Here is a 26,049-nt window from a genome sequence, read left to right on the forward strand (position 1 = left end):
ACTGAGTCAGTCTTCAAACGATGATGGACTAAATCCAAAATGCTGCGCAAACCGAACATCAGGGCGGCCTTAGCAGGTTTCCAAGGCCTGCGATATCAGGCAAGGGTGACCCCCACCATGAAAGCCGAATGTGCTGATCAGACTAACCAGTTACCTATTATCATTTGTTATATGCAGGAAGAATGAAAAGTCTGATTGGGTCACACGCTTCTAATTTAGTTCCTTTTTCTCAGTAAGCTGCAAGAAAATTTGATCTCTGCTGGGCACAGGTCAAGGCTAAGGCACGTGGAGAGCTCCACGGCGCCTTCACCTCCTGCCTGGCGTCCGCCCACCTTCCGGCCGTGTGCTCGTACATGCTCTTGCCAACCTCTTCAAACCTTAAGATCCCTCAAGTATAAATCAGTGAGAACAACTAAAAACCACTACTGAGCCCAAAACCGAGTGAACAATTCAATCTAAGTAGAATGTTGTTCCTTGACTACTACAAACTATGCGAACCCAATTATACCGACTGCTGCCAAAATGCTTTATTTGTAAGTCCATAACTAAGTATCACATCACTAAACACCATCCACTTGAGTACACTGGGCACTTGACATGAGAAAAGCGGTACCTTCTGATCAGGGCATCCAGTTTATTCTCTCCGTCTTTTAGGAAGGTGATGCATTTCTGAAAGATGCAGCTGATGTAATGCATTTTCATAGCCAAGATTTCATTCATGTCTCTTTGTTTCATGCATTTCTCGCAAATCAGATCCATCACCTTGTAGCATTTACTCAGGGCCGCTTCTTCTGCCAGCAGAGGATTCTCATTTACAAGCATCACAATCTAAAGGGAAGTCCAGCAACGTACATCTTCCATGAGAGATTTTTACATGTACAAACTGGGTAGCTGCTTTAGTTGACGTCAAGGGCTTACCATATAAGGCCTTCCTTAGGGTCATGTACTTACTATGCTAACAAATTAGAAGATGCTGCCACTGATCACAGACATAAAACTAACACAAAAGAACCCAAGAAATCTCCTGCTATCGAAGTTAAATGTAATCCATCTAAATTGGGTGTTAAGTACGCCATTCAGGGTACAAGGCTTTACTATCTCTGTTAAAAGCATTTTATTAGAGAGACCTGTGGCACAAGTACGCAGCCTTTATATACGTGACCAAATACAGACCAAATTTTTTTCATGTGTTTGGGTACAGGGTCTCACCATGTAACTAGACTGGTAGTGACCTTCCTGTCTCAGCCTTCCCAGTGTGGGATTACAGGCGTGTGCCACCACGCCCAGTCTCTGTGGCCAGCTCTGCGCAGCACGTGGTACTGGAGCTCAAACCCCGCAGACCAACTTTTAATTGACATTACTAAGTTCTCTAGTTTTATGGCTTAGAGAACTATAATTCTCATTAAGTCTTATTAATTATAAGGAAATGAGATTTTTTTTTTTTACAAAAAGTCTAGAAATGAAATGCATTTTAATTTCCAATTAACGACCTTTCTCTGTGGAAATCTTCCTGAAGCTGTGCTGTTACCTAAGGTAATGATGAGAATAGGTCAACAAAGAATGAGGAGGAGAGAGAACTAATAGGCAGTTGCCAAACCTTGCACCCCACGAGCCCCATGGGCCCCATGCATGTACACACTGAGCCTGAATTTAGTGCAGTGAGGAGTATTCTATGTTGGCTTTGTCATAAGTAGATTACTTGAAGCTGGTCTTCATGGGACTGTCATAGAAGTCCCTTGTGCTATGAAAGAATTATAAACATGTTAGCCTGGGCACAACTGCACACACAGAGCCATCAGTTCTCGCTATCCCTACTCCGTGTGCCGTGCCACAGCTAAATGCCTGTCCAGGGACTCAAGCGTCAGGAAACAGTAGAGGACTTCACGAATTACACCCTTCTCATTAGGCATGAAGAGAGACTGCTAGCTGAAATAAAGCCTGTGCCTGGACTCCCATTTCAGTGCTACTGAAATATAGCACTCTCTGTCCATCAAAAATTAGAAGACGATTCTCACTTAGTATTAGATTTATATGTTTCTCCAAATCCAGCACATAATGATTTACTAGACTTGAAGGAAATATAATCAGAATCCTTATTACTAAATTTCTTGATTACTCACTCCCTCTACCAAGCCATATATCAATTATTTCGTGTAAAAAAGACTACTTATTTATAATTTTAATTGAAATAATTTAAAGATGGTCAATATTCTACATATGGTATTTATAATCAGAATATAAGTTCTTCCAAGTGAGAATATTTTTCAAAATCTCAAATATGATTCAGATTAAAGACTTCTGTTTGTAGATACTAGACTTTAATTTATTCTATAATATGAAGCAAACATTTACAGAGGTATGATTAAAAAAAAAAAAAAAGTACAGAATTAGGGCCAGCCAGATAGCTCAGTGGACTAAAGTGCCTGCTTACACAGGGGCAGGGCCCGGGGTTCGATCCCTGGTGTGCCGTGCCAGTCCTGTTTCCGGGGCTCCCTGAGACCGAGACAGAGATTGGGCGTGATGGCGCGTGCCTGTAATCCCAGTGCTTGGGAGGCTGAAAACAGGAGAATCACTATGAGTCTGATCTTTGTAGTGAGACCTTGTAGACCCTGTACTAAGTACGTTAAGAGGGGAAAAAAAAAAAAACCCACAGAATTCCTCTTAGTATACTGAAAAATATACCTGGCTGCACACAAGGCCTATTTGTACTAGTCTTCTTCCTTTCATCTCTACTGAATTATGAAATAATATAAAAAGAAATCTTTATTAAATACCAAAGAGAATAAATACATTCTTTCTGCTGTAAAAAACTATACAAATCTTATTTTTCAAAGAACTGCTACTTAGAAAAAGCACATACAGTAGCATTTTGAATTCCTATTTTTTAAATCATTTTTAAATGGTACTATATTGTTCAAAGACAGGGTCTCACGCATGGTAGGCAAATGCTCTACCACTGAGCTAGTCCCCCATTCCCAAATCTTATTACAGTATTTAAATTGCTAAACCAATAATTCTGAGCTTGAAAATTGTCTTAATAATCCAAGACAAGATTATTCTATGGACACCTGTCTTCCTTCTACTGAGAGGCTCCAATCTGCTATTTCCTCCCCGGCCTGTGATTCTATTTTCCTCCTAGATAACCTTTATTTTCTGGGCATCAACATAATTCCCCAAGTCCCTTTAGAAAACAAACACAATGTTATTGCTACAGCAGCCACCAAGCCTAGACATACACGCAGCTGCGCGGGATGCCAGCTAATAAAAAGGAGAGCTGTGTGTTGGGTCAAATCTTCACACTTATTTTAAAATGTGTTTTACTTTAAACAGCGGCTGTTTGTTACTATTTTAAAATAACATTCCCTGGGAAGAACTGCACCGGCTTGAAAAGGGTAAAGCAGTGAAAATGGGTCACCGCCTAAGCAACCAGGGAGCGTTTGTATCCGGAGGATAAAGTTACAGTACGACCTCTGCAATTCATTGACTGTATATAAAAATATATGTCCTTAATTTAATTTACTTCAAATATATGCCTTAACTAAGGATGGAATAATTCCTAGGCTATTGGACCCTGAGAGATAGGGTCTCATTGAACCGTCAAACGTTATTCCAGAGACCAACTGCAATCTGAAGGTAGAACAAGGTAGAAACAGAAAAATACAAAGCACCGTCTCAAACCAATCTAAAGTACGATATCCTAGAATGCTCAGGCCAAAGGGGAACACAGGTCTTCCAGCCCACACATTCTCTCTTTTTTTTCCCCCACACATTCCCTACACTATGAAAAACCTGTCTCCTATCTCTCTGCCTAGAATGGCCCAAGCCCAGATGTCCCAGACCCCCGATACTCCTGGGAGGGACGGAACTGAGTACTTTTTAAAGGTAAATTCTAAGTTCTTACTTGATTCAGAATGTTTTCCTGCATCTCTTTGCTGCTGTTTAGAACATGACTGGCGCAAAGAAAAAACAGCAGGGGAGACAGTTCAGGAGGCCCCTGCAGCGGCCCTTGAGCATTCTGAATGGATGCATTGGTCTGAAAGTTCCACAATCTGGTCTAACTGCTGGGAGAACTGAGTCACCTAATGGCATCAAAGCCACTTGTGTTAGAAGTGTCTGTCTGACCACAGGTCCGACTATTTCCCAGATGGCCCGTTCTGGCAGCAGGCGTGGGGGGCCTACCCACATCTGCCACACGAGGCTCTCACTCCAGGTTCGCACACTTGCCGGGTGCTGTCTGCCACGGGCTCCAGGTGGCATCTCTTTCCTGAGAGGCCCTGAGTCCAAAGAGGCCACCTCACTTCACACCACCCGAGAGCATGTCCTTGCCCAAGAGACCCTGGCCAACAGCAGACAGATGGATAGGGAAGCCTCTCTCCCCTCTGCAGCCAGGCCTGTCCCAGCGCTGCCTGTCGGGTGAGGGCAGGTTGGGCTGGGCCCCTTCTCATAGTCCGCTGTTGCCTTCACTGTCTCCCACTTTTGTGCTGGGAACACCCCTTCCATGTCCTCCTCCATGAACGAGAGAGCTCTCTACAAACTCTGAGTCTACAAACACAATCTGAGGGCTAGGGAAATAGCTCAGTGGCACAGGTGCCTGCCTGGCAAGCACAAGGTCCTGAGTTTGATCCCTGCTACCAAATAAAACAAGTCAACCCAATCTGAGGCAGCGATGACATGGAGCATAAGAGCTCAAACCCCACTACTGAAATGAGGGGCAAGGATAACAGATGCCACACTACCTTGACGGGGTGAAGATTGGTTGTGGTGATGATTTTGTGCAGGGGGCCAGCCAACTTTGGGGGCAGCTTGGGGTCTTTGTCCAGCCCCTGGGGCTTTGTGTAATAATCCAGTCTCTCTCTTGGGAAGAAATTGTTGATTATTGTCACACAATCATGTTGCCCTTTCAAAAGAAAAATTGGGTAGTTTTATTGTTAGCAACAAGATACTATTGCTTTTAATATGTTCTGTTTTCATGCAAATTCAACATGCAAATACTGTCTTTATTCTTCAGGAAAGGAGAATAGAGGATAAAGAAGAGAGTTAAAACTCCAGTGATAACTATTTTAAACTAAAGGAATCATCTCATAATGACACACCACACTCTAGCCAGGCCAGGCGCAGGCCAGCACGTGGGGGGCTCAGGCAGGAGGACTGCAAGTTCACAGCCAGGCTGAGCACCCGAGCGACAGGAGGAAAGGCTGTCACAAAGGAAGAAATTTAACAGTGCTGGGAATGTAGCACAAAGAAAAGGCCCTGGGTTTGATCTTTAGTACCACACAGACACACACACACAGAACACACACAGCACACACACACACACACACACACACACACACACACACACGCAAGCACACACACACCGCAGAATACAAAAACAGAAGAAATACCTATGAAGAATATATAGATTTTTAAAGAGCCTTGTTCAAGTTCTAACTGATCTCAAAGAACTGATTATAATTTGTTTCTTCACTCCCCCATAAAAATGATAATCATGCTTCCTTAAATCATATCCAGTATGTACTTTTACATAATTTAAATAAACGATAAAGAAAAAAATTTAAAAATGCATGCTATATTAAGTAGCATTACCATAATTACTATTAATATTTTTAGTATCGTATCCTTTCCCCTGAACCTGAGAAGCACATTGCAGAAAGGGCTCCTGGTCTCATGGCTTGGAGTCTGCATGATGGCTTCGCACCCTCACAAGAAGGATCCACCAGCAGGCCCTGCCTGGCACAGTGGCGGCCTGGTAGCCTGGCAGAGGGCCCTGATGCCTCCCCTCCCAGGCTTGCCCTGCACCCCCTTTCTGCAGCCAGGCAGCAGCCACCCTGGCAGGCAGGCAGGAACTGCAGGGCACATGCATGGGCTGATAGCCTTCCAGAGAGGACTTCCTCTCTGCCTGCCTAGGGCCAAGGGACAGGCAATGCCTGGAGACAACACCGTGGCTCTCTCTCCCTGAGACCCATCACCCTGGGCAGCCCACCAGACCCAGCCCACATGCACACAATGCAGGGAATGCCCACTTGATCCTGGGGACAACAGGTGACCTACAAGGCATCACACAATGGCGAGCTGCACCCAATCCCCTGGGGCTGGCAGAGGGCTCTGCTTGGCCCATGGAAATCCTGGGAGCACAGGCAAGGTGCAGTTCCTCCCTGTGACTTGGCTGGTGGCTGTCCCTGACTCCACCAGCCTGGGCTTTGGCTGGCTGCCTAGGAGACAGAGCACCCTGGGGATCCTGCGCCTCCAAAACAGTGCAAACTCCAACAATGACTACAGCAAAAACAGCAGCAGCAGCAGCAGCAGCAGCGGCAGCAGGAGCCCATCAAGAGCCAAACAGAAAGAGCTAGATGTGGTGGCTCAGGCCTATACCCCTGCACTCGGGAGGCAGAGCCAGGAAAGTCATGAGGTTAAGGCCAGCCTGGACTTCATACCTAGACTCCAAAGGCCCTAAATTCAACCCCACTACCAGAGATGGGTTAAAAAAAAAAAAGTAAAAACTAATAGCAATTTTCTTCTGAGAACTAAATTAGGTAATTATAGATCAAATGGACAATCTCAAAGTAGAGGATAATTGAGAGCGAAAAATGATACTAGAGATAAACGGAAGGTATCCAGAAAATTTAACTTCTAGACAGAATACAAGGCACGGATGGAGAAATAAACAAATAGAAAAACTATCTCTGATTTGAAGAGAGAATTTAGGAGTAATTATAGTAGTATTTCAGGTATTCTATGCTACTGTCAATTAAGTACCACAACACCAGATTTTTTTCTTTTTGGGGAGCACAGTGGCTTGGCCCTTTCTCCTCCCCATAAAAGTTCCATTTGACCTCTTGACGAATCACAGAGTAGCAATCTATATTAGAAATCTGAAATAAACCAAGGTGAGCTCTGTTTAGTAAATGATCATGATGGCACTGAACAAATCTAACGCAAGGGGGTTATGAACATGACAACATCCTAGTCACAGGGGTATCTGTATGTATATTTAGAACTATTCATGAATTAATTCCCTTAGTCCATTTGTAAATTTATCTGAATGGGCAATGAAGAGGCGGAGTCCCGCGGAGCTAGTAGGCCCAGGAGGCGGGGCTTTGGACAGTGTTTCTGTTCCTGGCTTCTCTTCCTCCTGTTGGCTTCTCCTCCTCCCGCTGGCTCCCTCTCCTCCCTCTGGCTCCTCCTCCTTCTCCCACTGGCTTCTCCTCCTCCCTCTGGCTCCTCCTCTTTCTGCTCGCTAGCCGCCACAGACTAAACCCTCTGAAATAGTAAGCCAAAATAAGCCCTTTCTCCTCGAAGTTGATGTGTGGGAGGAATTTATCACAGTGATGAAAAGTTGAAAAACACAGCAGCCTACTCATTTGAGAACGTCTCATAACCAAAACCTAAATGAGGTCAGAGGTCCCAAACGTGATGGAAGAAAGGACAGTGGAGGGTCACAGGATGACCAAGAAATCTTACTGTTCACAGGATTGTCAGAAGCAAAGCAACATGCTGTCAATGACATTCTAGTAACAATAGCACTAAAAATACAAAGTTCACAGGTACAAATATGACAAGCTCTGAGGAAGTGGAAGAAGCAGGAAAAAAAAAAAAAAATTGTAGCCTGAGAAGGCAAAAACAGAGGATGTAGAGAAATGAGTTACGAGGGTTTCAGCGTTTCCTACATTGCCGAATGTCTCAGACAGTGCCTTGGAAGTGTGGCCGAGGGACAGAGCTGACCAAGCAAATCAAATTAAGGAGGCACACATACGAATATGCAGATTATGGGAGTAAAAATTTAAAAAGGCAACCGAGTATATAAGTAATTATTTTAAATAGATATAGATAACCTAAATACCTGGTAAAAGAGACTATCATTTGGTTTATAAGACAAAATTCACTTATATGTTTATGAATTATACTACTACTAAAATGATGATTAAAAAAGAGGACACGAATTATTTTTGCATTTATGACATACAAAAGACATTACTTTTTTTTTTTTTTTTGTGCGGAACTGGGGATTGAACTCAGGCCCTTGCTCTTGCCAAAGAGGTGCTTATTCTACCGAGCCATTTCCCTGGCCTTGACATTATATTTTTATAATGACAAAAATCTTATATGCATGTGTATACGCTATCCATACACTTATTTACTTGATGGAAACATAGAACGGAAGAATGACTCTTTTAAAAGGCTACGTATACAATTTCCCATCTTTGAAATGAGCCTAAAGTATACTGAAAACACTGCTTTTATTTTAGAATGAGACACTTTAGAATATGAATGTTTTCTGCCCTCAATTTCCGTTTTGTTGTACAAAGAATAGAAAAGAAGAATGGTGCAGCACCTTAATTGAAAGAGCAAGCCCTCTCACTTCCAGGACCGTGACGGTGGGCAAGCTGACCCTTACCTGAGATCTTATTATTTTTTTTTAATCATAGACATAATAGAAAATTGTGAAGCTAGCTCAGCCTCTGGAGCTCACCTAATTCCCCTGCTTCACTGCACAGATAGTAAAAACTCAAGGCTTACGGAAGTGATGGAATTCTCTCACAATCCTAATTAGGAAGAAACACGAACTGAAATGCCAATCTCTGAATTCCTAGCTTGGTGTTCTTTCCTGCTGCACAGGTGCCCTCAGAGTAGCTCAGAGGTTGCTTGGGGGTAAGGTGAGGTCCCGAGCTGGGAGACAAAATATTTATCTTAACTACAGCAAGGTCATACCTTCCTCAAATCCCCCTGTAGTGAAAATACAGTAAGAATGGCCGGCCAAAGAGCTCAGTGGATTAAAGCATCTACTTAGGCAGACGCAGGAGCCGGGGTTCCATTCCAGGCCTGTTGTGCTGGCCCCACCCCCAGGGCACACTGAGATGGTGATTAAGACTGGGTGTGCTGATGTGCGCCCCCATAATCTCAGCTCATGGGAGGCTGAACACGGGCAGATCGCTACATATTGAGACCCTATAGACCCTGTCCTAAATACAAATAACAATAATAAAATAAAATACATTAAGAATATCTGTATTCACAGAGCTGTCCTAAGGTAACTTACTATCAGGCTTCATCAATGGTTGCTACCATCAATTTCAAGAAAATTGAATAACAAAATTTCAAATTTCAAATGATGTACAGCCACCAGTGTCTATTTTTCTTACTATTTCCCACTATAGACATTCTAATTTCTCTCAAAAAACAGCTGGAACCAGAGAGAAGATTCCTCCTGCCCCATGTACTTCTATGGAACTCAAATTTTCTCTCATACTTGGCTACCACTTGGTGCTGTTTGCCTGTAAATACCATGAAAGCTTGAAGAAGGAACATGCTCCTCAGCACTGCGACCAAATGACCCAGAGTGATACTTGGTACATAGATTTTGAACATTAAGGAACTCTTAATTAAATTATTGGTCCCTGCAAGGCCATTTACTACACTTCCAATAAATTAGATGTTCCTTTTTTTTTTTATTTATTTATGTATTTAGTACAGGGTCCTCAGGGTCTTACTACACATATTGGACTCTACTGATCCCCCATGTTCAGCCTCCCAAGCGCTGGGATTATAGGCATATACCATCATGCCCAGTCTCAGTCACCATCTCACCCCATCTCGGGGGTGGGGCCAGACTAGCTTTACCTTTTCTTTCCTGGTTTTTTGAGACATGGGTTTGCTACATAGTTCAGGCTGGCCTTGAACTAGGTAGTCCAGGCTCGGCTCAAACTGATAACAATCCTCCTTCCTCAGTCTCCCAAGTGCTGGGATTACAGGCAAGCACCACCACTCCTCGTGGTCTATCCTTGCTTTTCCAACACCTGATTCTCTTAACTGCCAGTTTGGTGGGTTCAAATTACCAGCGATCAGAGGTTCACTCTCACTTTCGCCTACATACCTCCGCATTATGCCAATAGCATTCAGATGCCAAGAAGTAACAGGCACATAAAGTAAATGCTTGTGGTTGATACGTATGATAACGAAGCAGCTGAATATGATCGTCAAACTCTCCTTCTACAAAAGAATTGGATCACTGCTGCCAATTATCATTAACAACAGTAACTATTTGTTTAGTGCTATATATAATGTCCTTTAAGTCGATCATCTCTTTTAATCCTTGAAATAATCCTGTAATCATTTTACAGTGCAGAAACTGGAAGTGAGAATCACGAAGCACCTTGCTATTAAGGAACACAGCTAGAATTTCCAGGTCCGACTGCTGACTCCCCGCTTCATGTTCTTGCACATTAGGTCACTCTCCTTCCATCAGAGAGAAAATACTCTTCAAAGCACACAACTGCAATCCCAATTACCCTTCCCATCTTTCACTCTCACAAAGAGGAAATTCACTACAGTTGAATCCACTATAGAAATCCATTTCTTCTAAAGTGGCACTAGGTATTTTACTCCATTATGCAGAGTGGATTGTACCTACTTATTAAAAAAACAAAACACTCTACTGTACAGCTACGGCAAAAGCTCACCCACAAAGGCTGCCATCTGAGCTGCTGTTCTTCCTACGGAGTTGACCACGTCTGTCTCTGCTCCGGCTTCCAACATTGCCCACGTGATGTCTTTATTTCCTAGAGTTAAGAGAACAGAACGGCCAGCATTAATGAATGCACGATGCAAGCACCTCCTTCAAATTACCGGCACCCCACCATTTACTTTTAGGTCTATCGTATGAGTATTTTCATTTTCTCCAAATGATGAATCGTAACCACACTAGAAAGAAAACTACAACAGAACCTACTATACTTCAAACCCCTGTTTTTCAGCCAAACACAGCGCCAGATGCCTGTAACCCAGCACTCTGGGAGGCTGGCACAGAAGGATCACAACTTTGCTTCTAGCCTGAACAGCTTAGCAAGATCCTGCCTCAAAGAGGAGGGGTGCAGTGTAGCGCAAAGGTACATCCCTGGGTTCAATCTGCACGTCCATCACCAAACTTATTTCTGGAAAACAAATCAGGCACTATGAAAATGATATAGAATTGAATGTCACTTGTTCAAAGTTAACTATTTTCTTAATGACAATACTTATAAAATCAAAATATACAAAAATAGCAAAGAAATAAAAATCTCAATAAAGTTTTCTTTTAACATCCATTAACATTTCATCCTTCACCCCTGAAAGCTGTGGAATAACTATTATTTATTAGGGACCTATCTCTCTCTCTCTTTTTTCTTGGTGGAAGCGGGGATTGAACTCAGGCCCTTATGCTTATTCCACTGAGCCATCTCCCCAGCACCATATTGGGGACCTATCTTTCTGCATTTCTTTCTATGTCAACATCCAGTTTATTCTACTCACATTCCATCACCGATTAAATCACTACAGACATTTTGCTATTACAAACTACATTTAGTGAACTACAAACACCATCCACTTGGTTTTGCAAGTTTGAAGTACAGTATTCTGGCAACAGTTTATACACCACATAGCTGGGTCGAAGGTCATATTTTAAATGCACTGTGCCTAGCAAGGTTGAATTGGAAATCTCTTCCCCAAAGCAGTGCACAAAAATCCCTCTCACTTTCTTAGCCTCTGCCAATACAATCCATGGAAAATGATAATTATACTAATTTAAATTTCTTTGATGATTGCTGAAAATGGTTCATATGTGGATTAGCCAGTTATATTGTTTTTTGTCTTCTGAGCAATTTTCTATTATAGTACTTATCATCCACCATTGTATAGGACTGCTTTATCTATAGCACTATGACCCTATAAAACATATAAGAAATATTTTCCTTCACTTTTCATTTACAGTTCAATTCTATTTGTGGTATATCCCATATATGACAAGATTAAAACTGTAGGTAGATTGGTCAGTGTTGTCATTTTGGATTCCATATTTTATATACACTGTTCAGAAACGCCTTTGTATTTCAGGTTTAGAAAAATATGTTATTCTTTTAAAAAATGATAACTATATTATAGGTATTTTTCAAAGAACTACAATAATCACATGTAACCCTATAAAGTCTTAGTATTTCTCAAATAATGAAGATGAGTCTAAATGTATGATCGTATTAAGGACATAAATTTCTGTGAGGTAAACAGCTCCAGCACAGTCGCTGCCTGATTAAGAGGACAATCTAGTGTTCAGATTATCTCAAAATCTAAAGGAAAAAAAAAAAAATCACAGGAACTACTTGAAAGAATAACAGATGCAGTTGCTCCATTTTATCAAAACATATTGTCAACATGAAGAGGTAACTGACCTAAGTCACTAAAGAAACATACCACCACACATCAACTATAAAATTATTTCACACACTGGACCTTTTAAAAAACCACTTTTCAGCCAGGCGTGGTGATGCAGGCCCATGGTACTAGCACGTAGGAGGCTGAGACAGGAGGATCACCATGAGCTCAAGACCACCTGGGCTACACAGTGAGTTCAAGTCCAGCCTGGGATACAAGGGAGATCTTGTCTCAATAAAAAAAAAAAAAAAAATCCCACTAATTCTCACCATTTTCATAAAACTTTAAATTACTAAAATGAAAAATTGCATTACTTTAAAAAATAGATGTACTTAAGTTTGTACAGGTAACTAATATTAGCAGATTCAGGCTAAAACTTTACCAGAGAGCGCCGCAAACATGAGGGCTGTGTATCCGTGCTCGTGCTGGTGACAGTTCACGTCGGCTCCGTGTCGTAGAAGCAGCCTGCACATGTCAAGTTTTCCTTTGTATGCTGCGTGCATTAGAGGAGTCATTCCATTCTAATGGAAAGAAAAGAGAGACTGTTGATTTTACCCACTTACCTTTCCTTACCCACAAACATAAACACAAGCTAAGAAATTACACAACCTGTATTTATATAGTCACTCCCCCACATCTTTCATAAATAAACTTATGAGGAAAAGAGATGGTTTTATTACCTGACGGTTTTGTTTTGATTTTTTTTTTAACCAACTGCAGTAAAAAGATTACACAGTACACACACAGATTACATAAGAGAGGATGGGTTCAATCTCAAGGACTAGTAAATTATTGGGGTCAGGTCAACCCAGACTTTCCAAGATTTTCAAGAAAACCTTGAAATAGGGACCGGGGAGATGGCTCAGTAGAATAAGCGCTTCCCTGGCAAACGCAAGGGCCTGAGTTCAATCCCCAGTTCCACAAAAAAAAAAAAAAAGAAAGAAAGAAAGAAAGAAAGAAAGAAAGAAAAGAAAAGAAAACCTTGAAATAAACAATACCTATCAAGGGGAAAGTTGAAAAAAATACAGTATATCCCTACTAAGGGACATTATAAAGTTTAAATAAATGAATTCATTCGAAGCAGAAAATTTTCTAGGAATCACTGCCAATGAAAAAAATAAGATGCAAGAATGTTTATTACAGTGGCATCTTTTTAAAAAAAATCTTCAAAATCACATTTTCATAACAGTATATTACAATCTGATCATGTATTATTGCACAACTGCAGAGGAACAGTTGCTAACACACAAGGTAGGCTGTCTTGTTTGTTCTCCACACATTTGCGCACAACAAGGAAACACCCAACCTGATACGTGCTGGGCATCCAAGTACCTGGCAGATCAGTGAATGCAATGTTTCCCTGGGTGAATGTTCTTAGTGATCCTGGCTGAACTTTAAGTTGTTCATGATGAAAATCCTCCCTAAAACATATAAGCCCTTCCTTTTGTACATCTCAGAATGCTAGCAGAATGTGAATTATTCTCAATGATACCCAGCTATCATTAGTAACATTAAGCCATCATCTTGTTAGGGCAATGCCACACTATTCTTACAAGGCTGCTGAAACGAGAACTGTGGGGAGGTTAGGATCTTTCAGGTGGAGGAAAAGTGCTATTGTGTTTTGGGAGGAAGAATGGGAAAACAGAATATTAAAATCAAGCCTGGGCTGGCCAAATAGCTCAGTGGATTAAAGAACCTGCAAGCAGGCACAGGGACCGGGTTCGATCCCAGGGCCTGCCAGTGCCGGCCCCGCCCCTGGGGCATGCTGAGACTGCAATTGAGACTGGGTGTGGTGGTGCGCACCTATAACTCCAGCTCTTGGGAGGCTGTAAACAGGAGGATCACTACAAGTGTGATCTAGTAGTGAGACCCTAAACACCCTGTAGACCCTTCCCTAAAATAAAAAAAAAAAAACCTTAATGTTAATAGAATAATAAAATAGAATATTAAAAGATAACCTTAAAACTCTTGGCTGGGCATTTCTAGGGGAATGGGATATTTATTATGTCCAAAGTGAGTGGTTTGGGGGGGGTAATCAGAATCCCACTGTACACAGGAAGTGGCCACCAGAGTGCTCTACAGAGAAGGAACGGACTGTTCCATCACTGGCCTTTGGGTGAGGCAAAAGCACATTGAGGATACAGGGTGACATCTTGCTGGATGATGTAACCTGTATGTAAGAGCACAGTGAACAGAACAATAGAACTGGGGCAGGGCCAGAACTATAGGAAAAGCCACTTTTAGAAAGAGGCAACCAGATAATTCTTTTACAAATGTCTAGCACCTGACCTGAGTCAAGGAGCAGTTGTTGCTCAGGCTGCCCTAAGTGGGCAGCCAGCCAACCACCTAGCAACCTCACCCTGCAGCTGCAGGTCAACCAGGCCTCAGAATGAATATGTGGGAAACACACAACTATTCTGCTGCTGTCAAAAAAACAAAGACATCAAAAAGGCCCTCACTATGACGTGACGATCTGCTTAGGAGCGAAGGAGATGTGGGACACTTTGGGATCTTACACTGCAAGCTGCACTTGATTCCTTGTCTGCTTGGATTCCGCTGCTCCTTTACCTACATGCTGTCATTTCTTTGCTCCTACCCCTTTAAGCTCTTTTTAAAAATTTATCTCTACTCTCTCATCTTTTCTCTTGTCCTCTCTCGTTTAGCAGCTACCACCTTTGCAGGGATTGCATTTTACAGTTAACCAATGAGAGCACCTCTTTCCAAAAATATGAAGTGTTATCTCAGTGACATCGCTTGCCTTGCAGTCTCAGAACCTGCTGGTCCTCATTTTTCTTGTAGCAATTTCAGTGCTGTGCTGGACATTCCTGGATATCAGAAACCCATCTTTTGGTAAGCAACAAGTGTAGACAGGCAGTTCAAGGAACTGGCTGTCACACATACTTTTTTGTTTTCAATGTTGATGAACCCTGTGCAATTTAATGTGAAAGTTAAAACTTACAAACCACAGAAAGTTTAGATATAGAACTAACCAATTTTAAAAAGACTAAATGATCATTAGTGTACATTCTCCATCTTTAACTGGACATCTGGTTATACAAAGGTACTATTAACACACAATTCTAATTCTTTACAAACCTACTGTTAAGGAGTAAGAGTACAATGCATCCTTTGAGAAATCACATCAAGCCTACAAGAAATTAGAGAAGATTTAATGAATCTCTTTAAAATGAAACTCTTTAATAAAATTGAAAAGGAAGCAATTCACCTTATTTCTGGAGGCAAGTATTACACTCATACCAAAACCAGAGAAAGACCCAACCAAGAAAAGGAGTTATAGGCCAATCTCCCTAATGAACATTGATGCAAAAATCCTTAATAAGATATTAGCAAATAGAATGTACCAAGTCATTAAAAGGATCATACACCATGACCAAGTGGTATTCATCCCAGGGATACAAGGATAGTTCAATATATGCAAATAAATAATAAAATAGAACTACACCATATCAACGGAGCTGAAGATAAAAATCATATCATTTTAATAGATGAAGAAAAAGCTTTTGACTTTAGCGCATGGTGTTGACTAAATTATAACACTCATTCATGATAAAAACTCCATAGAACATCGGAATAGATGGTCTTTACTTCAATTTGGTAAAAGCCATCTATGAGAAACAGACAGCCAATATCATATTAAATGGACAAAAACTGAAAGCTTTCACTCAACAATCCTCTTTGATATAGTTCTATGGAAACATTAGCCAGAGCATTTAGATAAGAGAGAAATAAAAGGAATAAGGATAGAAAAGGAAGAAGTCAAATCACCATTATTTGAACATGACATGATACTCTACATAGAAGACCCCAAAAACTTTACCAAAATAATTGTAGATTTAATAACCAAATTCAGTGTGTAGCAGGATACAAAGTCAACACTCAGAAATCAATAATATTCCTGTACACAAACAACAAACTCATGGAGAGAGAAATTAGGGAAACAACACTCTTCACAATAGAATCCAAAAAAATGAAATGCTTAGGAATCAATTTAACAAAGGACATAAAGGATACATATACTGAAAATTATAGCACTCTGAAAAAAGAGATTGAAGAAGGTTTCAGAAAATGGAAAAAAACCTAGTTGTTCATAGGAAGAACCAACATTGTCAAAATGGCCATATTTCAAAACTTGTTATGAAGATTTAATGTAATCCTGATTAAAATGCCACAGATCTCAAGAAAAATTTCTAAAATTCATCAGAAATGAGAAGAGACCTAGAATAGCAAAGGCAATCCTGGGTAACAAAGGAAAGGTGGGAAGCATTATAATCCCTGACTTGAAATTATACTACAAAGCTATTGTGATAAAATCAGCATGGTACTGGAAAAACCAGACCTGAGGATTAATGGAACAGATTAGAAGATGCACATACGACTACAAACACACTCAACCACCTTATCTCTGACAAAGGGGCCAAACATGTTCACTGGAAAGAAGATAGTCTCTTTAATAAATGGTGCTAAACTGGCTTTCCATATGCTGAAGACTAAAACTAAACCCATATCTATTACCATGCACTAAAGTCAAAACGGATCACAGATCTAAATATTAAAACAGAAACACTAAATCTACTGGAAGAGAAAGTAGGTACAAATCTTGAAGACACAGGAGTAGGCAGAGAGTTCATGAACAAAAACAAAATTGCATAAGAAATACTTCAAGGAATCATCAACTGGGATTTTATCTCTAAAAGTTTTGTACATCAAAAGAATCACCAACAGAGTGAAAAGAAAATCCACGAATTGGAAAAAAGCTTTTACCCAACCATCCCTCTGACAAAGGTTTTCTAACTAGAACGTGTGAAGAGTTAAAAAAAATCAGACCCTCAAAATTCAAAGACTCAATCCAAAAATGGGCATCTCATATGAATACACATTTCTCAATGAAGAAATACAAATGGCAAATAAATAAATGAAACATGTTCAACATCACTGGCCATCTGAAAAATGCAAATTAAGACAACAATGAGATTCCATCTCACCCAGAAAGAATGGCTATTATCAAGAAATCAATCAACAACAAATGCTAGCAGGGATGTAGGAGAAAGGTGACACTTCTGCACTGTTGGTGGGTGTTTACAATTACTATGGAAATCAGTGTAGAAATTCCTCAAAAAACTAAGATTATAGGTCCCATCTGACCCAGCTACTCCCCTTCTGGGTATATTCCCAGAAGAACTAAAAACATCATACCACAGCTATATATATATATATATATGTGTGTGTATTTAAAGCAGTATAATTTTTCATAGCTAAATCTTAGAAACTCAAATGCCCATCAACTGAGGAATGGATTAAAAAGATGTGCTATTTTTATACAATGGAGTATTACTCAGCTATAAAGAAAGATAAACTAGAGGCTTTTACAGGTACATGTATGCAACTAGAGACCCTACTCATAAGTGAAACAAATCAGACTTTCATGTGTAAATATCCTAGTGTAAGAAACTAAAACAGTAAATATGGTCCAAAAGGTACAATAATCATGGTGAAAGGTAAAGAACCTGCTGAAAACAAAAGAACTGGAATAGGGGAAAGGAGAAAGGTACACACACACACACACACACACACACACGATAGCCAAGATAATTGTATGACTAATTTCTATTAGTTTATTGCAAGGAACAGTTAGTGTTTCTATTGATTGATCAATCTCTCATGCCTGTATCTGGTAATCTGAGCAAATACTTTGAAGATAATATGAAATATCATAACCATTGTTAATTTTCAATCATCTTGTTTTGAAATCCTGTATCTTTTGTTTTTTATTCTCTTCAAGATAAAAGAAAAGAAAGCAATCACACAGCAGTAAGTGGTTATTGTGCTCAGAACTGCCTTGCAGGTAATATTAGCTATTCCTCACACACATGTAGTACACGTGCCCAACAAATGGACTACGTAGCCCTCATTAACATAAAATGTTAGTGTTTATGCCCCACATTTAAAAACCTGGGATACTTAAAAGAAAAAGTCCAATGTGCTTTGATTCTGCATTCCAGAACTGAACATTATTCTATTAGTTGCCTGTGAGTCTACAAACTTTACAGACTGCTGTTGGGCTTTTTGAAGTTAACTTCAAATATAATAGCACTTAGTTAACCAGACAAAATTTAGTTTTTTGATTACATGTTACATAAAATATATCTTTTAAGAAAAAATGATTTGAAAAGTTGTATCATTGATTGATGTACAACAACTTTCGGAATTGTTACTCTTAAGAGGAAAATGCACTACTTTAAAATCTTTCAACATTATCTAAGAGGGCTTAGTTTATGAATTTGTTACTTTATGTATTCTCAACTTTCATCAAAATACAATGCTTTTTAAAGCTAGTAACATGCTAAAGAAGCAGGTCAGCATGTCTGTGTAACACACATCCTCCCCACCATGAGCCTTTATCAAGTGAGTTCTGTATTTACCTCTGAGGTAAGTATTTAAAACCTCATTTAATAGTGCTGCACAATGGACTGAAGTGCCTGCTTAGGCAGAGCGCAGCAGCTGGGGTTCAATCCCCAGTGTGCCATGCCAGCCCTGGCCCTGGGGTGCACTGAGACGGCGATTGAGACTGGGTGTGGTGGCGCGCCTCTGTAATCCCAGTGCTTGGGAGGCTGAAAACAGGAGGGTCACTACGAGTCCAACCTGTGTAGTCAGACCCTACAGACCCTGTACTAAACGGAAAAAAAAAAAAACTTGACCAAAAAAGAAACCACATGCCAGCCAGCCCCGCCCCCTGGTGGTCAGAGCTGGCCATAAACAAAAAAAACAAAAAAATGTAAAAAAAAAAAAAAAAAAATAGTCCTGCACAAATACTTATTTTTTTGCCATTAACATATAACTAAAACTCCCATACAGGTGATTTTCTCAAGGAATTTCAGGGACAAAAAAAAAAAATCTGAGGATGGCTGGATGAGAAAGAAATGAGAAAATCTAGCTGAGTCCTTAGTTTTACAAATAATCCTCACAAAGGGAATATTTGATCAGCACCATTTTGGGATAGCATTCAGGCAAGATTCTAATATTTATGATTTTAATGCTCTTTTAAACTTTTAAGATCAACCATAGGCTAGCCCACTTTTCCCTGAGATGAAAAATGTTACTGATCACACGTTTTCTTATCTCTTAGTTCAATTTTTTATTATTCAGATTTAGAACAGCGCACAGGAAACTATAAATTTTCAGTGCAATGACTACTATGAATATGTTTGTTCTAGTTCTACCTTTTATGGAAACATTTCAATGGGCCAAGAAAAAAGAGGTAATATTAATAAAATTTGACGCTACACAGACATAAAGCCACCACATTATAAACTTTCTAATCTTTTATTCTTTTTATACTATTTCAGCATAAGTATCAGGGAAAGAAAATTAAAAATTAATAGTTTGAAACCAAACTGCTAATCTACTAGAAGAGAATAGTCTCATGTTTAAGTAAAGTGGGTAAATTAAATTGAAAATGTTACCTTCTAATTATAAATGGCATAAAAGTATCAGGAAGTAAATGAAAATATTGAATGCTTATCTCTGCTTAAAGTAGGAAAGTAGTGAAAAGGTTTCATAAAGGGTTATCAGAGTGGTACACAGAATTCATCAATTCTAAGAAACATCTCATTTTATATTTAACCGTCTATGAAACTGAGTTTCAGTTTCCAAGTATTAGAATCTAATAAGTTACAATAATAAATTACAATCAATTGCCCCCAATTTTTTAATATGTCTAAAATCTTTATTTAAATCTATGGTATCTGAAAATGCTAATGAAATGCAAGGGTGAAAATTTCCACTGTTCTGTCATTTCTCAAAGACAAACCCGGAAGAAGTTTGTTTACCTGAACTGTATGAGCTAAGATCTTCTAGAATTCTTTTAAGTACAATAACCTTAAAAATAATATTTATCTACTCTAATTCTTAAAGCATTCATCAATATGAGGGGATTATGGTAGACCTCCTTAATAAACATATCATTTACTTATTCAATGAGTATTCATAGTGCTTAATACATACCAGACAGATCTATACACTCTGGCAGCAATGAACAAATTCTCAGCCCCTACATGAGAAGTCCTTGGCACTTACAATTTAGATGCTATGGTTTGTATCTAAAATATCCCTCAAATTCCATATGTGAAAGTCCTGGTCACTTGCCTGTGGCCCTATCACAAGATGATAGAGCGCTCTTAGGCAAGCCTTAGCTTTGGGTCATCAAGGACATGTGCTGACAGGGAACTCGGGGGCCTGGCCCTTCCCCTCTTCCTGTTTCCTGCTGCCTGAAGGTGGACGGCTCTGTTCAACAGTTCCCTCCCTACCATGCTAATCTGCCTCAGCACAGACTCCAAGCAATGGTCCCACATGATGGGAGACAGAGTCCTTGGAAACACCCGCACCAACACAGCATTTCCTCCTCTCGGGGGTTTTCCTCAGGTATTCTGTCACAGCAAGAAAAAGCTGACTAGAACAGTAGGAAAACCGCACTGATCTAAGCGCTAGTAGGAAATGACAGAGGACAGGAAAGAGCAGTGCTAGAAGGCTAGGAGGAGAGAAGGCGGCAGCTCAGTAAAGGCCTGCAGAGAGCTGCAAACAAGCAGAGAAAGCATGGTCCAGGTGGAGGGATCGAAAGCTCAGGGCTCTGGGAGAGAAGCTTCTGCACTCTGCTCATGACCTGTCAGAAGGCCACATCCGTCTGTGGCCACTCGAGAAGCTCCTCGACTCCACCTCAGGGCTTTTTAGAAACATGAACGTTTGTGGCCATTTCCTTCAAACTTTTTAATCAAGTTACAGAAGTGTCATTTTATCCCCATTTCTTGAGAGCTTTTTTTAAAATCAATAGTCATTAAATTTTGCAAAGGCATGGCATCAGTTGGCATGATCATCTTCGCTTTTATTCTGCAGTATAGTGGGTCACATGAAACATTTTCCAGAGCTGAACCATCCCAATATCCTTGGAAAATCTTACTTGGTTATGCTGTCCTGTAATGGTTGAATATACTGCCACACCAGCTTGCTAACATTTCATGTAGTACATTTAGAAATATATTTGTCAAGTGAAGTGGGTCTCATGCTTGTAAGGGGGCTTTTTCTTATGTGGCACTGGCCTTACACAAGACTTAAATGTGCTTCCTTTTATTTGCTACTAGTATAATTTGTATAAGATCAGAATGAACTGATCCTTAGTTTCATAAAGCTCACTCAGGGTTTCAAAAAAAAATTGTTTTTAACATATTTTGTACAGGGTTGTACTACGAGGCTCAGACTCAGTGATCCTCCTGTTTTCAGCCTGACCGGCGCTAGGATTACAGGTGTGTCCCACCACACCGGGACCAATTCCCTGGCTCAGTGCGCCCCAGGAGTGGGGCTGGCAGGACCAGGGATCGAATCCTGGTCCCTGAGCTTGCCTAAGCAGGCGCTTAGTCCATTGAGCTATCTCACCAGCCCTGGGATTTCAAATTTTGAAGGTGATATTTTTAAATGTTCTTAAATTTAAAATGTTTATATTTTTTTCCTATGTCAATTTTACTCTTCTACAGAGATCATGTGGATATTCAAATTTACCAGTTTAAAAAATGTTATGACAATTTTGTTTTCCTTTGTCCACTTATCACACATCTGCAGTACACGAGGCTCACCTCTGCTGTGGGGAGACTGTACGCATGTGCAACACTTGATAACTTTTCCTCTCCTTCCTCCCCATCCCTCCCTGCTCTGTTCAAGCCCTGCTCCTTTTCCCATCCACAAAAGCTCTACTTATATTTTCATTCTCTTTTTTAAAATCACTTTCCCTTCCTCCCTCCTTTCATCTCATTTCCCTTCCCATTTGAAAATGATCTCCCTATTTCCTATTGCCATTTTGCTCTTCATTTGTATTTTGGATTTCTCATATGAGACACTATGCAATAATTAAACTATCTGCTTAATGTATTTTGACACTTAAGTCTCAAGGTGCATCCATTTACCTTTAAATGCCTCAAGTTTATCCTACTTTATTGCAGAACGGTACTCCACTGTATGCAAACACTACATTTTCTTTCTCCATTCATCTTTTGATGGGCAGACAGGCTGTTTCTAAGATATAGTCATTATAAATTGTGTTGCTATAAACCTGGGTAGGTGTTTAGCACTGTATTATGACAACTTCAATTCCTTCAGGATGATATCTAGAAAGAACGGCTTGACCAAATCAAATTTCTATTTTTAGTTTTTTGAGGCATCCACATACTGGGTTTCCACAGTCACTATACAAGTTGCCATTCCCACCAACAATGTAGAAAGGTTCCTTTTTCCCTACAGGATTGCTGGTGGAATTTGTTATTTGATTAAATGATAACAACCATTTCTGGAGTAAGATGGTCTCTTGATGGTGTCTTACTTTGCATTTCCCTAATGACCAGCACTGGTGAACATTTTTTCTGGTATGTACTGGCCATTTGTATTTATTCTTCTGAGAAGTGTCTATTCATTTCAGCTGGCCTTTCTCTGATTGGGCCTTTTATACTGGGGGAGGGTCTAATTTTTTTGAGTTCATATGTCCTAGATGTTAGTTCTGACAAATAGCTGACAAAACGTTTTTCCCATTCTGCCAGTTGTCTCTTCACTGCTGGTTGTTTCCTTTGTTGTGCAGTCTTGTCAATTTAATACAGTTCAGACCGCATTCCTTTGAGCACCTGCACTCTCCTCTTGAGTGGATCTGTCTCCCTCAATAAACCTTTCCTACTCTTAACTTCCACTTTCCTGGAATTCATCCTTCAATTTTGGGAACATGAACTGCACACATCAAGTTGGGAATTACGTCTCTCTTACATCACTTTGGAGGTCTATTTAAGGTCTCTGGAAAGAGACAGAAAGGAAGAAACACTAAAGACTTCTAAACACAACAATTTTGATCCAGCAGAGATGCACAGGTCAAACAATGAATTCTTGACTAAGAGAACAAGGTGACCGGCACAGGAACTGTGTGTAAGAGAGCAGAAATCCCCAATGAAATTCTGTAATTTCAAAACAGAAAATTATATAGCACCAACTTTGAATTTCAGAAAGATACAACACTGGCCTCAAATATGGCAAAGAACAACAAACTGGTACTGCTGTCAACACTGCACCGTGACAGAAACACTGACAGAGAAAGCTCAACAAAACTGAGGCCTAAGATGGCAACTTTTAGGCCAGTGAGATAGCTCAGCAGACTAAGGGCCTGCTTAGGCAAGTGTAGGGATCAGGGTTCAATTCCTGGCACCACATGCCACACCAGCCCTGGCCTCATGCACACTGAGCTGGCCAAGACATGGTGTGGTGGAACATGCCTGTAATCCCAGTACTGGGTAGGCTGAAAACAGGAGGATCACTATGAGTCCAAGCTGCCTAGTGAGACCCAGTACCAAGTACACACACAGACACAGACACAGGTGGTAACTTTTTACAACAAAAATCAGAGGACATGTTGATGTGTTATGCTACAACTATGACGTCATTCAAAACACAAAGCATGGCCAATGGTCATGTTCTACTGGACTATAAAAGTATACAGCATGAATAGTTGGATAGTTTAGGAAGAAAATAACAAGTGCAAAATAACAGGGAGAAATTTTCTTAGGGAACCGGGACTAGAACTCAAAAGAAATCATTTATAGCAGAGGAAGAACAAAATGTTTCTGTCCAGGGAACTACGAAAAAAAAAAAAATTGTGCAAAGCACACTGGCAAGCTCCCAGGTGAAGAGCCAGGAGCAACACTGTAAGGACCTACTGTGACAACAGGAAAACAAAAAAGATGTCGCCTGTGGCCTGCAATAAAGGACAAGAAACAAAACACATGCTGTCAGTGTGATACCTGTACACAGAACATGCAGTTTTCATGCATGAGGACTGTTTTGGGTGTGACAACTGAAACAAGATTATTTCTGTTGTGTACTTTTGTTTGTATTTACATTTTAGTTCAGATAGGTATTTATTTCTGATTTTATCTTTTGTTTTGTAAACAAGTAAACCATTGATGTAAAATTGATGTCCATTCGAAGCATTCATTATGTATTTGGTATTTTATTTGACTGATAGCTTATTGTCCTGCTAAGCATACATTGTGTAATATAGCAATATCTCCTGAGGAAGCAGCAACACCAGTGAGGTATCAGGTACATCCTACAAAAGAAAGACAGGAAAGACAAGCCCTCGTACCATCAGTGCGGCACGTGTGTACGGAACATGCCGTTGTCACCTGTGAAGACTACTTTAGTGAGACAAGTGAAGCAAAGATTTTTGTGGGGAGTTCTATTGCTAATTTCATTGTTCTTCACATAAGAATTTATTTCTGATGTCATACTTGAGGTTTTGTAAGCAAGTACACAGTTGATGTGAAAATACTGATGTCTATTCTTAGCACTCATTAGGGATTTGACACTTTCTCAATATCTCAGTTTCCTAAGTGCATGTTGTACAATGTAGTAAGAAGCTCCTAAGAAAACAACAAAACAGTGAGATGTCAAGTATTACCTTCCAAACAAGACAGGAAAGCTAAGCACATGCAGAACGTGCAGTGATTAAGTGTGAAGACTGCCTTGCATATGGCAACTGAAGCAAAGACTACATTTGTTATAGAGTTCTATTGGTATTTGCATTGTCATTCACAGAAGGATTTATTTTTCAGACTTTGTAAGACAACAACAGTGGATGCTTTTTTAAATAAACACTCAATAAATACTAAAGGGGCCGGGGAGATGGCTCAGTGGAATAAGCACTTCCCTAGCAAGTGCAAGGGTCTGAGTTCAATCCCCGGTTCCGCAAAAATAAATAAATAAATAAATAAATACTAAAAATTGAAAAAAAAAATTGGTATTATCCCATTTGTTGATTGGCAGCATATCTTATGCCACTGGAGTTCTGTTCAAAAAGCCCTTGTCGGGATGGGGAGATAGCTCACTGGTCTAAGCATCTGCCTGGCAAGTGCAAGGACCAGGGTTCAATATTGATATCTTACACTGCTATCCTATACATGCCGTGTAGGCCCTATGCCGAGCCGCCACCAAAACCAGGTGTGGTGGCGCAAGCCTGTAATCCCTGCACTGGAGAGGCTGAGACGGGAGGATCACTATGAGTCTGAGATGAGTAGCAAGACCCTGTACCAAATAAGTATTTTAAAAGCCCTTGTTTATTTTTGATGACAATCTCCTTTATAACTGCAGTTATTTTTTTTTTCCTAGCTTGCTTTAGGTTTGTACATCTAATTTACTCCTGTCCTTATTAATGTGAAGATTCATTCATGTTGTAGCAAATATCAGTAATTAATTCCTTATGATTGAATATCCTACTGTAAAATACACCTCATTTTAGTTTATCCAGCTGATAGCTGATGGACATTTGGGTTGCTTCCCACCCTTAGCTGTTGTAATGAAGCTGTTATAAATATGTGTGTGCAAGAGTTTTTTACATGTAAGTTTTTACTGCTCTTATGTACAGACCTAGGACTGCTGCTCTTAATCATCTGATAGAACTACTGGACTATTTTGCAAAATGGCTATACCACTTTACAAACCCACTGACATAGTAGAACTGTAACTTTTTTTACATCTTCATTAAGAATTGTTATTATCTACCTTTTTATTATAGCTAGCTCATCGGTCCTTGGCCATTTGGCTAAGATCAAAGGTATTATAGCTATCTTGGGGCCGGGGAGATGGCTCAGTGGAATAAGCACTTCCCTAGCAAGTGCAAGGGTCTGAGTTCAATCCCCGGTTCCACCAAAAAAAAAAAAAAAAAAAAAAAGATTACAAAGGTATTATAGCTATCTTAAATGCATGTGAAATAGTATTTCACTGTGACTTTCATTTATATTTCTCCAGTGGTAAAGATGTTAGGGTTTTTTT

General features: G+C 40.1%; 1 protein-coding gene across 4 annotated transcripts in view; it reads right to left on the bottom strand.

The window, feature by feature from the left end:
* Ankmy2 (ankyrin repeat and MYND domain containing 2) overlaps positions 1-26,049 on the bottom strand; it is a 42,400-nt gene that overhangs the window by 9,008 nt on the left and 7,343 nt on the right. For all 4 annotated transcript variants that reach the window (XM_023709900.1, XM_004626434.2, XM_023709902.1 and 1 more), the window contains exons 3-6: positions 12,566-12,704; positions 10,458-10,556; positions 4,737-4,897; positions 614-828 (exon numbers count right to left, since the gene is read on the bottom strand). In XM_023709900.1, the coding sequence (XP_023565668.1) occupies positions 614-828; positions 4,737-4,897; positions 10,458-10,556; positions 12,566-12,704 (614 nt within the window). The remainder of the gene's footprint in view (positions 1-613; positions 829-4,736; positions 4,898-10,457; positions 10,557-12,565; positions 12,705-26,049) is intronic.

This window comes from Octodon degus, unplaced genomic scaffold (assembly GCF_000260255.1).
Source record: "Octodon degus isolate 3935 unplaced genomic scaffold, OctDeg1.0 scaffold00015, whole genome shotgun sequence".
Classification (NCBI taxonomy): Eukaryota; Metazoa; Chordata; class Mammalia; order Rodentia; family Octodontidae; genus Octodon; species Octodon degus.